General features: G+C 37.8%; 1 protein-coding gene across 2 annotated transcripts in view; it reads right to left on the bottom strand.

The window, feature by feature from the left end:
• Positions 1-14,263, bottom strand: part of Dsc1 (desmocollin 1) — a 31,264-nt gene extending 17,001 nt beyond the window's left edge. For both annotated transcript variants that reach the window (XM_028774813.1, XM_028774815.1), the window contains exons 1-7: positions 14,154-14,263; positions 11,663-11,747; positions 9,552-9,754; positions 8,353-8,472; positions 7,401-7,556; positions 1,704-1,848; positions 48-214 (exon numbers count right to left, since the gene is read on the bottom strand). In XM_028774813.1, the coding sequence (XP_028630646.1) occupies positions 48-214; positions 1,704-1,848; positions 7,401-7,556; positions 8,353-8,472; positions 9,552-9,754; positions 11,663-11,747; positions 14,154-14,216 (939 nt within the window). In that variant the 5' untranslated portion in view covers positions 14,217-14,263. The remainder of the gene's footprint in view (positions 1-47; positions 215-1,703; positions 1,849-7,400; positions 7,557-8,352; positions 8,473-9,551; positions 9,755-11,662; positions 11,748-14,153) is intronic.
• Positions 14,264-15,494: the final 1,231 nt, after the last annotated feature.

Genomic DNA, 15,494 nt, shown 5'->3' on the forward strand with positions numbered 1-15,494 from the left:
TTACCAGCTTAAACAGTGACTGATGAATTAATGCACTGATGCATTACCTCTCTGTCCAGTAAAGGTGTGGTGGTAGTGATCACACCTGTGTCTGGGTGGATGGCGAAGTGCTTTGGGTGATCTGGGATTTGTTGTAAGATTTTGTACTTCAGACGAGTGTGTAGAGTTCCTGGCTCATCCTTGTCTATGGCAGTCACTTGTCCCACTGAAGTTCCTGTTTAGATAAAGCCAATGTAGTCAAAATTTAAATCGTAATATAATGAGTTATAAACAAAAAATACAGGTGTTATTGCAGCAGATTGTCAAAACACACACAGAGACACACACAGGCACACACGCAACAGACACGCAGACAGACAGACTGACAGACAGACACACACACACAACACAAACACACCAGTGTTTTTTACAGATAATCTGAGGATTATATAAATGTTCTTACAAACTTTTCCCAAGCCCTTCTTCCTTGGAACTTCAGCTGGGTATATACTGTGAAAAGCATTTGTTGTATTTTACATACAAGGAATTAAGACCTTTGGTAAGAGCGACTCTGAAAATTCTTTCTCCCTGTCAACAATTGGCATTTAACAACAGTTCATGAATTATTTTTAAAATGAAAACTCTCTCTTGTAGAATAACTCAATATGATGTCTTTTTATAGCAAAGACATTGAATTTTTCACTTTAATAATAAATGTGCTGAAGCATTCTTAGATGCAAGCAGTTGTTAATATAGAATTAAATGTGATTAAAGGAATTAAATGAGATACAGTAATCAGAGGATATTCCTAAACAGGACATGAGGTTCTAAAGATACTTCTAAGAGGGCTACATCATATCTGCATATGGACCCAGCAACAGAATGCAGAAGTCCACAGTAACTAACACTTCTTACAAGTGTTTTAAACACTGGACAGTTTTCTGTTCTTCCACAGACCTAGGGGATCTTGGCTTCATATATTCTCTCTGAATTCACAGCTAAATCTCTTCTTCTAGAATTGTCCCAACTGAATGAAAACCCAGCTATTATTTCTGCACTATAATATTGCTAAGATATCAAACTACCAAACTCTGAATTCTAACCCTAGAGAGAACTGATTCAAATAAAGATTACCAGAATCCTGGTCATGATATGAAAAGAATATGAACTTATATCAAGTACAAAATTAAATTTAAAAAAATTAGCTCAAAACAATTTGAGCCTTAATAGAAAAAAAAATCTAGTAGGAAAACAAAAGGTATATGTAATCCAAAGCACTAAGAAGAAAACATAAAGTGAAATTATAAAATTAAACTTTTACTGAGAAGGTGTTTCTCTATGTAGCCAGAGCTGCCATTATGAAGTCCAGGTTGGCCCTGAATATCCAGACATCACTGATCCCTACCTTCTGAGTGCTGAGATTTAAGGTTTGTGCCACCATGCCTGACAATCATTTTACCATGCAGTACTTTTGAAGTATAAATGATCTTGTTAATATACTACTGTAAAATGTCAGGCCAGCAAGATGAAACAGGCCAGCAAGATGAGCCTGATGACTGAGCTCAAGACCCCACATCCATAGTGCAAGGAGAGAACCTAGAGAGGTTCATACACACACAGACATGTGCACACATGTATGCACGTGTGCACACACACACACACATGCATGCACACACTCACGCTCGAATGTGTTAATGAATGTTGTTTTCTTAATGTGAACTCACCAGATCGGCAATTTTCAGGCACGCTAAAAACAGTCAATTTGGTTTCAAAATATGGGGCATTGTCATTGTCATCTTCAACTTTAAACAGCAGGGGAAGAGGGTAGTCTGGGGCATAACCATCAGCAGTGGTTGCATATCCATACACCTGGAAGGGAGGAACCATCACCAACTGCTTGTTACATGACAAACCATGCACAAAAGGAAGCCCAGGAGTAAGGCAGAGGTATTGTTTAAAAACATGCACAAGTATGTGCAGCTATGAAATGATGCAATGCACAGAATGCATAGCCAGTATGTGTACCCTGTACCTTTCACCCCCTTGAAAAGTTATTTCTCATTATTCTCCTACCAAAGTCCCATGTGCTCTCAGTTCCATGAGCTCCAAGAGCTCTCAGAAGTAGCTGTGGTTTGTAACTTGTTAGAACACAGGTAAACCCACAGGTAGCTATGTTCTTAACAACTACTAGCAAAACTTATAATCGTGTTTCAATTTTAATATACATGTATATCACAATTAATTCTGGGTGATATCTCTGCCTGTATTTTCTTATTTTTATATATTCCAAACATACATTTATTATAAAATGCTAATAAAAGTATATTCGTATCCTTAACAACAGGCTGCATCTTAATCCCAGCCAACAGGATTTAAGGTTTGGATTTGTTTTCCATATAAATTCTACCCAGTTATTTTTGTATTTTGGTGCATAATGGGTGTTCAGAAAGTAGTTGTTGAATTACATCCTAACTAACCCCCTAACCTAATCCCACCATCCTAACTAACATCCCCACCATCCCCATCATCACCACTGTGGAGGTTTAAATGAGAATGGCCCCTATAGACTCATACATATAAATGTTTGGTCCTGATTTGTGGACAGTTAGGAAGGATTAGTATGTGTGGTTCCATTGAGAAAGTGTGTCTTTGTGTGTGGGCTTTGAGGTTACAAAAGCCCATCCCAAGCCCAGTCTCCCTCTTACTCTGCCTGCAACTTCCAGAACAGATGTGAGCTCTCAGCTGTTGCTTCAGTGCCTTGCTTGCCTGCCTATGACCATACCTTCCACCATGATTATTATGGACTAATCTTCTGAAACTGTCAGCAAGCCCCCAGTTAAATGCTTCTTTGATAAGTTGCCTTGGTCATGCTGAATCTTCATGCCAATAACTCTAACTAAGACTACCATCATCACCACCATAACTCTCAGGATGTATCACCATCACTACCACCACTGTCACCATCACCATCATCACCACCATCACCATCATCACCACCATTACCACCCCTATCATCACACTACATCCTCACCACCATATCTAGAATATTCAAATATTACACTATTTCGTCTTCCATCAGCTCCTCTCTTCTCCCCCTAGGCTGTATGCATTTTTCTCAAAACTCTGGTTTTGAAACTTAAGACTAGATGAAAGCAGAAAATTGTCTAATAGATTACAACTCTCATCAGACATGAAGCTGCAGAGTCACAGGTATTTTCCTGCAACACCTAACACAGTAGCACAGCACCTTATAGTGGATAAGATGTTAACTAAAGTTTTATTTCTATTAAATCATCATTTTCCCTCTTAGGAAGGCAAACGACCCCATTTCTTTGAGTCCCCGTATTGATTGGTCTATGTTGTCACAAAGGATTACACCTGGTCCTTACCTCCGTCCATTTTGCCATTGCTTACAGTGGCTCCTGCCTATTCACTCTTTCATTGGAAACCATCTTTCCTACCATGTAGGAAGCACTTGTAGCTTCAAGTAATCATCTCATCTCTTGAGAGTTAAGTACATACTGGGATGCTTTTACAACCATTAATTTGGACTCAGTGCTAGTGTGTCGCATACTATAATGATTTCAGTTTTCACTAGTAATGAGTCTAGAATCCCAGCAAAGAAATTCTAACTGAAATTGTTTCAAACAGGAAAATTGAAACTAGAGTCTAACACTGAAGGTTGTCCTTGACCCTTCAGAATTTGCTCATGCTCATATGATAGAGGAACTAAATATAGATGTTTTCTTAATTGGTCCTTATAGCAGCACTTAAAAACCTAAAGTAATTTTTTAATGCACTGACTAGATGTCATTGTCCTATATAATAAAAGCAATATAATGCATTGAAATCCTAGTATGATGACAATAATATTAGTCATGTATAAAGAATGCTTTTTCAAGGCCATGGGCCTGTTATTGTCATAGCCTTTCCCTTTTCAATTTTTCTAGAGGAATAGTTGGTTAAATGAAATTATTTTAAACAGCAATTTATTATTAGAATCTCACATTTATATAAATTAAACAAAGGTAAATGATCAAGCAATTGCATCAAAACCCCTACTACAAAATTCTGGAATATGTATATTGTATGTCTCTAAGGAGTTCTCCTGTTCGCATGTGATATTGTCAATTCAACATTAGAATACCTATATGATAGGTAGGATAGATATTAGCAGCTGATAAACCAAGAAAACAGTTTCTTAGAGGCTGTACCTCACCAAGTTACAAGGAACAGTGACAGATACTTAAGATGTACTGGAGGAACAAGCCATAGACTATATCTTGAAGAAATGAATTGTTTGAAAAGATCACATGAACCAGAGGTGCTGGATGACTCCAAGGAAATGGTATCTTCCAGACACAACAGGACTGATGCTCATCCGAACTCATAGAGACTCTGAAAACAAGCACAGGGCCTACATAGGTTCAAACCAGATAAAATCCTAGCTCTGAGAAGGAAACATGAACACAAAATACTATCCCTAATAGAGAAACTATTTGCAATTGATACCTGCAAGAAAAGGAGAAAGTCTTATTCCAATGGAGCATCACTGGGTGTATAAACCAAACTTCAGAGAAGACCCCATGCTCAAGAGCAGTTGGCCAACACAAACAAAGTCCATGCCTTCTTATGTGAGTTTTTGTTCTGTTTTGATAACTTCTGTCTTACTGGGTTTTGTCTGTCTGTCTGTTTTGATCTTTTATTTTTTATTTTATTGTGGGTTTTTGAGATAGGCAGATGTAACTGTATAGGTAGGAAAATGAGTGGAGTTTTTAGAGGCGTTATGAAGGTAAAGAATATATTGTATAATTTTTAAATAAACAAGAGAGAAAAGAACAAATAGATTTATACAGTCTTTTATCATAAGTTAAAAATAATTAAATGGATTGTTTAAAATGTTGATATATACTTTTAAACATATTAATTAAAACTTTTCCTTTGACAAAGAAATCTATTCTATCCTGCTTCTAGTGATTTTATAGCTTACATTGTGTTTACATCTTCTTGCAATACTTCACTTATAAAATTCTATTTTAAAACCTATATTTTACAAGTGGCATTTCTGAATGCCAATTTAGACCTAAACATTAGAGAAACAGGAAAATATTTAAGGTAAAATTGCCCAAATTCTAATTGAATATAGATTCCAAATTATTTATCCATCATAAAAATTATAAAACTACCAAAGTGTACAACAAGAAAGTAATTCCATGGCCATACACAGAAAGGTGACTCAGAGGAAAGGCGGGTGTGGCTGAGAAGATGGCTCCAGGAGGAATAGAGCTTGGGATGAAAAAAAAAAGATATTGCCTAAAATTCATTGTGTGAATGTATGAAAGTGTCAAATGATAATAAAACTTAATGTCAAAGACATTTGTTTTAATGATTCTCTCCCCTCCCTCTGACAGTATTAATAGTAAGAAACAAAGAAAAACAAAAGGTTGAAAACCAGCTCTTATCAGAACTCTGATAGATATTCAATGAAGTAGATCCAGCACCATGCACAGCAGATAGCTTCTTATGTCTAGGCAGAGTACATTCTCAGTAACTGCCCTGCTTCTGGCGAGGGCATTATCTAATCAGTAAATGTCCTATATTTCTCACTCACAACTTTCACTTGTTTGTAGATAGAACAGTAAATGTGGTTGCAGTAGGACTGGGTATAGGATACACGTTTAGCTTATATAGGTAAGACCCTGTGTTTAATCACCAGGACTGGGTATAGTTTACACGTTTAGCTTATGTAGGTAGACCCTGTGTTTAATCGCCAGGACCGAAAAAAGTAGAGATGAAAATGACAACCATACTGGGTTAAAGATAGCTTTGCAACAGAGTGCTTGCTCGCCAACTATGGCCAATGCCCATTGGAATCTGCTTCCAGCACTTCAAAAACTAAAAATAAAATGGTTACAATGAAGTCTGGTTTCTCTCTCATACAGCTTCAATAAACATTCTTAAAAATACTTTTTTTTATATTGGTAAAAGCAAAATATGTTTAATCTAAAGAACTTTGAAAGAATCATAAAATACAGAAAGTGTCACAACAAATCCACCTTTGTCCTCAGTTATAAAGTATCTACAGCAGAAATATTGTATGTTGTTTTAAAACTTGTGCTACCTTAATGAGTTCTTCTACAGATATTCTACAACAAAGACTTGTCTCCTCCTTATTCATTTTTTACCAAGGACCCTCTGCTCTTGTTTTTCTTCCCTTGTATTTCATATTCTAAGTGTTGAGTAACATTCAGGTCAGAATTTGTTGTAGTTGATTTATCTTCCCATCCTTCTTCCCTCCCCCTCCTCTCTCCTCTCCCTTTACCTCCCATCTCCCCCCTTTTTTTTTCTTTTTGTTTTTCTCTTGCCATTTTGATAGACTCTTACTCAATACCCCATGCTGGCCTTAGATTCACAATCTTCCTGTCTTGGCCTCCCCTCTGCATTGGTATGATGACAAGCCTGTCCAATATGCTTGACTCCAAACAGGTTTTTCTACTCTAAATGTGTCATCTTCTTGGGAGCCCTCCACTCCTCACAGAAGTTACCTTCTTTTACAGGTACCTTGTTGGGGTCAAAACTCAGAAGATAAGCTGCTAAGATTCCCCTCTGGACTTCTTTCACAGACATTTCCCTTGGTTAAACTCCAACAGCAAAGAACACTGTTACTAACTACACTTACAGAGAGTTGGTAATTGTAAGGCCTTAAGTAGTGTCTTTCAATGTCATCCTCCTAAGCCATGGGGCTCTCCTGTATACCAGTTAAAGATTAGAACACTAAACAGATGTGTAGACTTGTCTTTAGGTAGAAGAATAAGATGGACTGGTGAATAAGTTCTAGATGCATAGACAAAATTCAATTCAAGGGTTAAATTTCTTTAAAAAGGGATGTGTGTATGGCAGAGGGTGGAGTAACACCACACTAAGCAAGGCCTGAAATGGTGGACCCAACCAACCAACATATTATGCATATGCATATTCAGAATCCCAAGCGTGATACAGCCCAGCTCAGTACAAGTAGGTCAGACTTTCTGGGCATGGACTCAAGTGGCAGTTTTACTTATCTTGATTTTTAGATCTTACATGTTTTACAACATAAAAACTTGGCTGCCAATAATGGAAGTATTTTATTGTAAAGAACTTCAAACCAAATGAAAATCTCAGTTACTTCTCTAGAGTTTTGTAGATAAGCATCTGTGCTTGAAAATTTATCGTTATATTTTCTATATGTCCTCTACCCATTTGCTTCCCTTGTTAAACATGCTGTCTCTTTGCAGCCAGGCACCATTTTATATTGAACATTAGTAATATTATATGTGTAAATAAATTATTTGACACAGTATTTATTCTTTAAAAATCAATGTTTAAATATTAAAAATGAAAAATAAAGACCTAATGTTAAATAAATATTTCAGTAATCTTACCATAAATTGGTCATACTGTTCACGGTCAATGCTCCGGGTACAATAAATGTCCCCGGTATCTTTCTCTATGTAGAACAAATTGAAAGGCTCTTTGTCCACTCCAGGTCCACTGATGGAATAAAAGATGGTATAATTCTGGGCAGCATCAGATTGGATCTGTAACAAGAAGAAACAATTTGGAGAAAGAACAAATACATGATCAATATCTTAATCTAGTCTTTTTGAGAGTTTATTTTAAATCACTTTCTCTCTTTCCTCTGTTCTTTTGCCCATATGAAATCTTATCTTCATTCTTCCATGTGTGAAGTCACAGACTCTTGTCCCTAATGTTTTACTACCCATGTAGCTCTGAAGCCTGTGAGCAGTGTGGCTTTACCACCTTCTGTTTCTGTACATGCTACAGAAACCCTTTCTGTAATTTCAAATTATTTGGGATTAAAGACTGTATGACCACTATTGAAGTAGTACAACTTCTTGCACAATTGACTCTTCAGATCTCAGACTGTTCCAAAGCTATGCATTTTAGCTGTGTAGCAGTGAGACATCTCGCCTTACTAAGCAACAACAACAACAATGGTTTCTAGCAGCCTGCTGACTCACACACATGTTTGTATGGTACATGTGTGCCCCCTACCCCAAATAAATAAATGAAATATTTGAATAGCTAATGTTTTGATGAAAAAAAACTCCGAAGAGTCATTATATGTTACTCATTGTGATGGATAGATGATGCCGATACAATTGATAATTTAAACCTATCATTCAGTATATTGTATACTACTTATTGATGTATTTTATTGGATGTTGAGGATAGAGCTTTGGACCTTGTGCATGCTGGACATACATACTACCACTAGTCCACAACCCCAGCCCATTAAAATTGTTTCTTTTAAACAGGAAAGTTTAAGGGCAAAAGTATTTAACACATATGATAAAAGAACATATAATGCACCTGCTGAATGTGTTGTGGAAATGGACCCAATGAGTTCTCCATCAGTGAACATGGAATAGGAGCCCATCTTCTCTTACTGCGTTTGTGCACTGGTTCTTTGGTATGCCTCTTCCTAAAGGCCTACATTTGATGGAAAATGAAGAAATACAGCATCACTGAGCATTATTAAAACTGGTTTTCCCCATTCACCACAAAATGGGGAAAATAAGAGTAATATATGACAATATCATAATAATCTCCAAAACATTTACATTATGTTTTTCAGTAAATACATACATACACACACACTGACCTCACATTATATTATATTCCCAAGCTCTACCTGTTTTCTGATATAACCAGTTAGCAGTCAGAATTTGGTTAGTAACTGATATCTTCGAGAAGCGTAGACTCTCCTTTTATCCCCAGTAGATGATCAACTAGTAAATATTTAAGAATTAGCTTCATTTTGTATAGAATGGTACAGGTGAAATCCATTGAAATCCTGTCTATAAGCATTTATATACCTCCACAAAAACATGAGCATACATATTCAAACAACTTTCACACACTTTGGATAAAAAGAATAATTTTTCTAATCATGGAGCATACTTTAAACTCAAGGAAGCATGGTCTGGGGAATCTTTATAAATGTAATCAGTAGTATTAGGCAACTAAGTCACTATGCTGAGTTTACTTAAAGTGAGATGTGAAGTTTAGCAGTCTTTTTATGCCCAGGACTCATCACTCTTAAACACATGAAAGTGAGTTGACGAACAAACACCTCTACAGAACATCATTGGCCAGGCCACACATCCACTCTAAAGGCAGGGGTCCTACATAGGTTTCTAAGTCAAGTCAGGTCTCTTGGATGAGTGCCACCAACCCAGTCAGTTGGAAGGAAGACACAGGGTGGAGTGGCACTGCTTGGACTCCTTCACTGGTCCCTGAGACCCACCCCTGTCTTGTTCTTGTTCTTCAGGTTGGCTCCTCTTCCAACCACACCTTGAGATCTATCTGAAACTTTTGATATTCGTACTTTGCTCCCTGGCCCTAGTCTTCTAACCACATAGACAGTGTAAACACCACTCTCTTTAACAGTCTGGTTCTCAGTTAGGAGAATGTTGAGTACTAAAGAAAAGAGAATCATTCAAGAATGAAGTCAGTCTTGCAGGTGCAACAGGGGCCTTGAAGGGACATCCTGTCCTAACATGTTTTACCTTTTTATCTCTTGTTGACAGTACAATTTCTAGCTCTTTTTGCTCCTGCCCTTGACTGTCTGAGAGCAAGATGGAGAACCCCTTCTTTTCAGAAGACAAAATCAGGTCATGTGTTGTATAAATTGTGCCATCTTCTAGAATTCTGAAGGCTGGGTCACTGGACAGGATCAGGCTGGGTGATTTGAGACAGTCCTCCAGATTCACTACAGTGAAGACATTTCACAGCAATTATCAGGTTAAACAGGGAGGGAACGAGTCTTACAGGAATGACAGCTATGTGCATAGGAGGAGCAGAAAGAGGGCAGGACACCCAACACCTGCTATTCTAACCGTAGGAATTGTGAAAATTAAACTAATGAAATTATGGTTCCCCTTTCTTTTCCTTTCTCCCTTCCTTTCTCTCTCCATCCCTTCCTCTTTTCCTCCCTTTTTTCTTCCCTCCTTGCCTTCCTTTCTCCTTCCTTCTTCCTTCCTTTCTTCCTTTCTTCCTCCTTTCCTCCCTCCTTCTCTTCCTTCCTTTCTTCCTCCTCCCTTCCTCCCTCTCTTCCTTTCTCTCTTCCTTCCTCCCTTTTCTCTCTCTCCCTCTCTTCCTCCTTCCCTCCATCCATCTTCTTCCTTTTCTCCTTCCTATATTCCTTCCTCCCTCCTCCTTTCTTTCTTTCTCTTTCTTTCTTTCTTTTCTTTTTTCTTTTCTCCCTTCCTTTTTTCCTCCCTTCCTCCCTCTATCCCTTCCTCCTTTCCTCTCTCTCTTTCTTCCTTCCTTCCTTCTTTCCTTCTTTCCTTCCTCCCTTCCTTTCTTCCTTTAGCAGTGCTGAGACTAGAAACAAGGACCTGATCCAAGAAAGAGAAGCCTCAACTACATCCACACTGTTCATATTACTTTCATCATGAGTTAATTTAAGACATGAACTATTTTGAATCTTATTGTATTTGGATTCCTTCCACTTTCCCTAGTATCCATGGGTTTGTCTTCACAGGTCCTTAGTTTAGAATGGTTCAACTTCAAGACAGTATGACAGGAACATGCATGTGGTAGGAACTGACTTGGAGCCTGAGGCTTTCATACTAATATTTTTCTCAAACTAAGGACATGTGGTAAGAGCCTCCTTCCTGATGCTGGTCAGAGTTATAAGCTACTCCTAGTGATTCTGGGATTGGAACAGAGAATGGGACCATGTTCAAAACTATACAGTAAACTCTGTTCCAAGATAATGCTTGGTAAACCAGGCATACTGAATGCATTTTTCCCTTACATTTATAACTTATAATGAGTTTAAGAGAATGTGGTGACTCCAACAGAAATTGAGAGCTATCTGAAGGTAGATATCCAACAGAAATTGAGAACTATCTGAAGGAAGGAGTGTGAGTGAGTGAGTGAGTGTGCGTGTGTGTGTGTGTGTATTTCTGTTTCATAATGTACTGTTGACTTACATAGTTTTATAATACATTTATCATAAGACGGTGCCAGTAGATTTTGAGATTAAGTTAAATTTTATTTGGCAGTAAGATAAAAGCTATGTTGCAACAGATGAGAAACCTAGTCTATTCTTATGCAATATTTCTTATTAATAATGCAAATAATATTCATATAAAATCTTTTTGAGATTTGATAAACTCAGTGTTTAATGTACCTTGAAGGCTCTGGTCGTAAATTTTACTGGAATTGTATTTGACTCTCACAAGCTATTCTGTGACATACACCATATAAATTCTCAGTAAATATTTATCCATTGCTACCAACCACAGATAAAGCATTTCAACTTTGAGGTTTCTTTAATGTTTCATCAGCAAAGTACCTGACATTGGGAATCTGGCAGCAGAAGAAATGACATAACTTAAAATATGCTTCTGGTTTTGATGCCTTGGCTTTGTTTGAACTAAGATAATTTTTAAAATTCTCTGATGTTTGCTAGTTTTTCTAGCAAGAAAGATGCACAATAAAATCTGATACTTCGACTACTTTCAACCACCATGAGTAAACGGAAGCTACTTTTCAGTGTATGGCTAGCTTTAATCCAGAGTAGCAATTACATAGCTTTCATCCCAAGTTTTCAAGAACAGCCAAAAGCTAATCTCAGCAAGTTACATCTGTTCTCCAACACAATGCTCACCTTTGCCTACAGGTGCTTCAGCCTTAAGATGAGAGGGAACTTGAAGGGAAACTTTCTGACAGGCATCACAAAATAATACCAGAACCTCAAAAAAGAAAAAAATATCATATTTGATTAAATTTTTTCATGTTATAATTTTTGTCTGATTAATAAAATTACTATCAGTTTTAGAATTAACTTTTTAAATCATCTACTTTTCCATATTCATTTAGAAAGTGATATGCACAGGGAAACTGGCTTTGGGAAGCCATTTAGTATCAATGAAATAATTAAATGAACAGTTCTTAGGACTACGTCATTATTACATAATTGCAACAGAATGTATTATGATCCATTGAATTGATAGAGTATTGCCTCGAAGACTCCACAAACCTCACAAATCTTTAGCCTGAAATAGTACTGGATTCTAGAATTCTATAAGCACTGAAACACCAACTCTCTGATCTTTTTTTATTACTGCTATTAAAGGTTGCTGTTGAGGAAGTGAGAACTATTAGAAGAATTTTTGAAGCTCATAAAAATGACACTTAGAACCACTCCACTATCAGAAAATCATTTCTTAGAAAAGGAAAAAATACTTCAAAATCTAAGTGTTTTCAAACCAGCGTGCTAAGTGATATAAATTTACAGAAATCTCCGAATTTTTATTATATTTAAGGCACAGATACTGGTTTAAAACTTATCTAAGAACTCCAGAGCAAACAAACTATCTTTTAAAAGTGAGTTATAAGGTCAGAGAATTCTATAAATTCAAAACAATGTTATTTCTTTGCAGCAGTTTATACTCACTTGCTTTTTTTCTTTATTAAAATAACTCCATGTCAATTAAAAATAAGAGCACAGCTAGATTTCACAGAATCATACAGATCAATTTGTGATCACTTTTTCTCGAAGACCACACTCTAAAGTTATGGGACATGTTATTTGTATAGGGATAAACCAAATGATTAATGGTCATATTAAAGATGCTACATCCTTCTACCTCAAGTCTACTAGCTACATCATAGCAACTTAAAATAGGTTGTACATTTGTTTCACAAATCTGCTAGGCCTATAACATGGTCATCTGCCATTTTATAGGTCATATTTGCATACAGTTGTAATTTAAATAACCACTTACGAAAACAACAGACATTCTTATTCACTTGGCTACTTAGAAATACCATCATTGTAATGCCAAGAATTGCACTAGACCATGCCTCAGGCCTTGCAGAGGATAAAGTCTGGGTTAGTAATTTTCTACATGCATAGTGTGGAAAAAGAAACAGATGCATAACTGTATGTACACACATATGTGCATGAACCTCTGTGTATAATGTGTCTACATATGTGCATGAACCTCTGTGTATAATGTGTCTACATATATTTTATAAGGCATATCTACATTTCCAACCCTGTCATCATTTTAGTTCCTTCCTGTCTTAGGACCCCAGTGCAGGAATGCACATTCTGTAAACAGAAACAATGGAAGTTTCCAGAGCATCAGTAATCCCTCTGTCTCTAAGTTAAATTGGGGTCTAAAATGACTTGGAAGGAGTTGTTACCTTCACAGTTAGTATGAGGTTCTAGGATGAAAGAGTACAGGATGAATTAAATGATAATAAGCTGGAGAGGGACCAGGACCAAAGGTAAGAAAAATCTGGTTATCTACATTTTACTTAACCAACACTAATTCCAGGTGGCCTCTATGTGCTCTAGTCTCTGGTAGTGAGAAGATGAAAAGTTGACCATCAACTGTGCACTATGAATTATTCATGTGGAGAAAAAATGTTTGTGCTCATTCATGAAAATCCCCAGATTCTGAAAATATAATTTATTACTAAAGTATTTTTGGTAAAACACAAAATTAAATTTAAAAACCAGGAAAGTCACAATGAAGAAATTTGGAATTGAGATTTGAGAAACTCCACCCCTCCCCAAAGGCAAACATGGCATCCTGTTCACAGTTCCAACCCAGGCAGGAGATAACTTCATGCCAAGTCTGGTGACTGTCACACTCCTCTTGTGGAGTCGAACTGCATCCTCACATTGAAAGTCCTCCCATTCTTTCTGAGTGAACCAAGAACATCTTGAGTAACTTATATCTTCACCCAGACGCCTTTCCTCTTTCTGCTGCTCAATGGAATAGCACATTAAATGCATAAGCTTTATGAATGCCTAGTAGCCAAAGCAAATCTTAGAACCTTCTGGGCCAAATGCCAAAATGTTATTTCATTACTCCTCAGGAAAAAAAAAATTTCACAGCCAAACTGAATGAGGGATTCCCTTGAAAGACATTACCACGCATACATGGGAGCTTGCAGAGTAAGTTTATCCCTCCCCATCCTGGATCACAAGGCCCTCAGCTCTAAATTGTTCTCAAATCAGGTTTTATTTTCCTCCAACTATCCTCCCACCACCGCCTTCCATTCGTACCAAAAGTCTTTTTAAAGACAAACAGGCAGGAAGAAGCAGGTGAGACTAGTTCCCTAGTCCTTTGGTTGTTACTCACCAGGAGAAAGAAAAGGAGCTGCTTTGAGAAGGTGCTCCCTGGGGCAGCACAGGCCACAGCCATCTGAAGCGGTCCCAATGGCCAGGGATGGTGAGCAGCTAGTAGACGGGCCTGGAGTGCACAGGGAGGCTAAGCAGATGCTGGCAATTGTCAAGATACTCTGCAGCCAAGTTGGCACAGCTGGGATGGCTTTGGAAGAGAATCAGGATGCAAGTGATAAGCAACAGAAGGAGGAGCAACAGAATGGCTTTCTTCCCTGGCCAGCCGTTCTCCTTCCTGTCCAATTACCTGTGCATGGAGAGAGACTTTCCTACAAGTGGGGAGAGCGAGGCCCAGAACACTCCATGCCCAGCCACTGGCTCCTCCTCAAAGCAGCTTTCAAAAGTTCTCCTGCCACTTAACACATAGTCAGAAGTAAAAGACAACACCCTCCATGCTCAGCCCTCCTCCCTTTACCCCCAGGTAGAGGCTGTGAAGTCCTCCCAGTTATTATGTCCTCCCACAGCCTTCCCTCCTTCTTGGCCTTAATAACCTGCCTTGCCCCCCGGGTGCAAACAGGAATTGTGCATAAACCCCATGCCAAGAAAAGAAAAAGGAATTTCTGGTCAGGCACATTGGCAAATCAGGGGACAGAAGCTTGTGCAATCACTTCCATCTGGAGTTATCTCCTCATCAAAGCACTCAGGTATAGCCTAAGCCGTAACGCACTACAACTTTGGAGAGAGACGACATTCCAGCCGATGGCACAGGTACATTGTGACGGGTGCATTGTGTCTGCCTCTATTATTTTCTGTCTCCTAGGAGTCAGTCCTCTAGACATCTCAAGGGATATCCAAAGTATATCAACCTCATTAAAAAATAAAGTAACAAGGACATAGTTCACTTATAGTTTTGTTTTTGTTACATCGGAAACTTTCTTCATGTATTGTTATCCCCTCCCTGTGCCAGACAACAAAAAATCGACTAGACTACTCACATTGAAATCATTCCATTCATCCTAAGTAGTTGTGCATTACAAGTAATATGGAAGCTGCCCTAGAGTACTGGTGTAAAGATATCATAGCGTTCAGGTTTTGTAAACACCACTGAATTTTGCAGTGGAAACCTTAGCATCTTTTGTTCTGTTTTAATTCAGTATGTTCATATCTGTTGCATTTAATGGCAGTGATAGAAGTTGGGGGAGGATGTTAAATACTGTCAAGTATTAAGTGTTAGGTATATGGGTGGAATGTTAGGTAAATTCATATTTGCTAGGCCATTGCTATGAATAGAGGCATAGCAGACATTTAAGCCATTGCTCCCAATAGACCAACAAGGACTCATTTTAGTAAATGATGGAAC

Source organism: Grammomys surdaster, unplaced genomic scaffold (assembly GCF_004785775.1).
Source record: "Grammomys surdaster isolate TR1022 unplaced genomic scaffold, NIH_TR_1.0 243, whole genome shotgun sequence".
NCBI lineage: Eukaryota > Metazoa > Chordata > Mammalia > Rodentia > Muridae > Grammomys > Grammomys surdaster.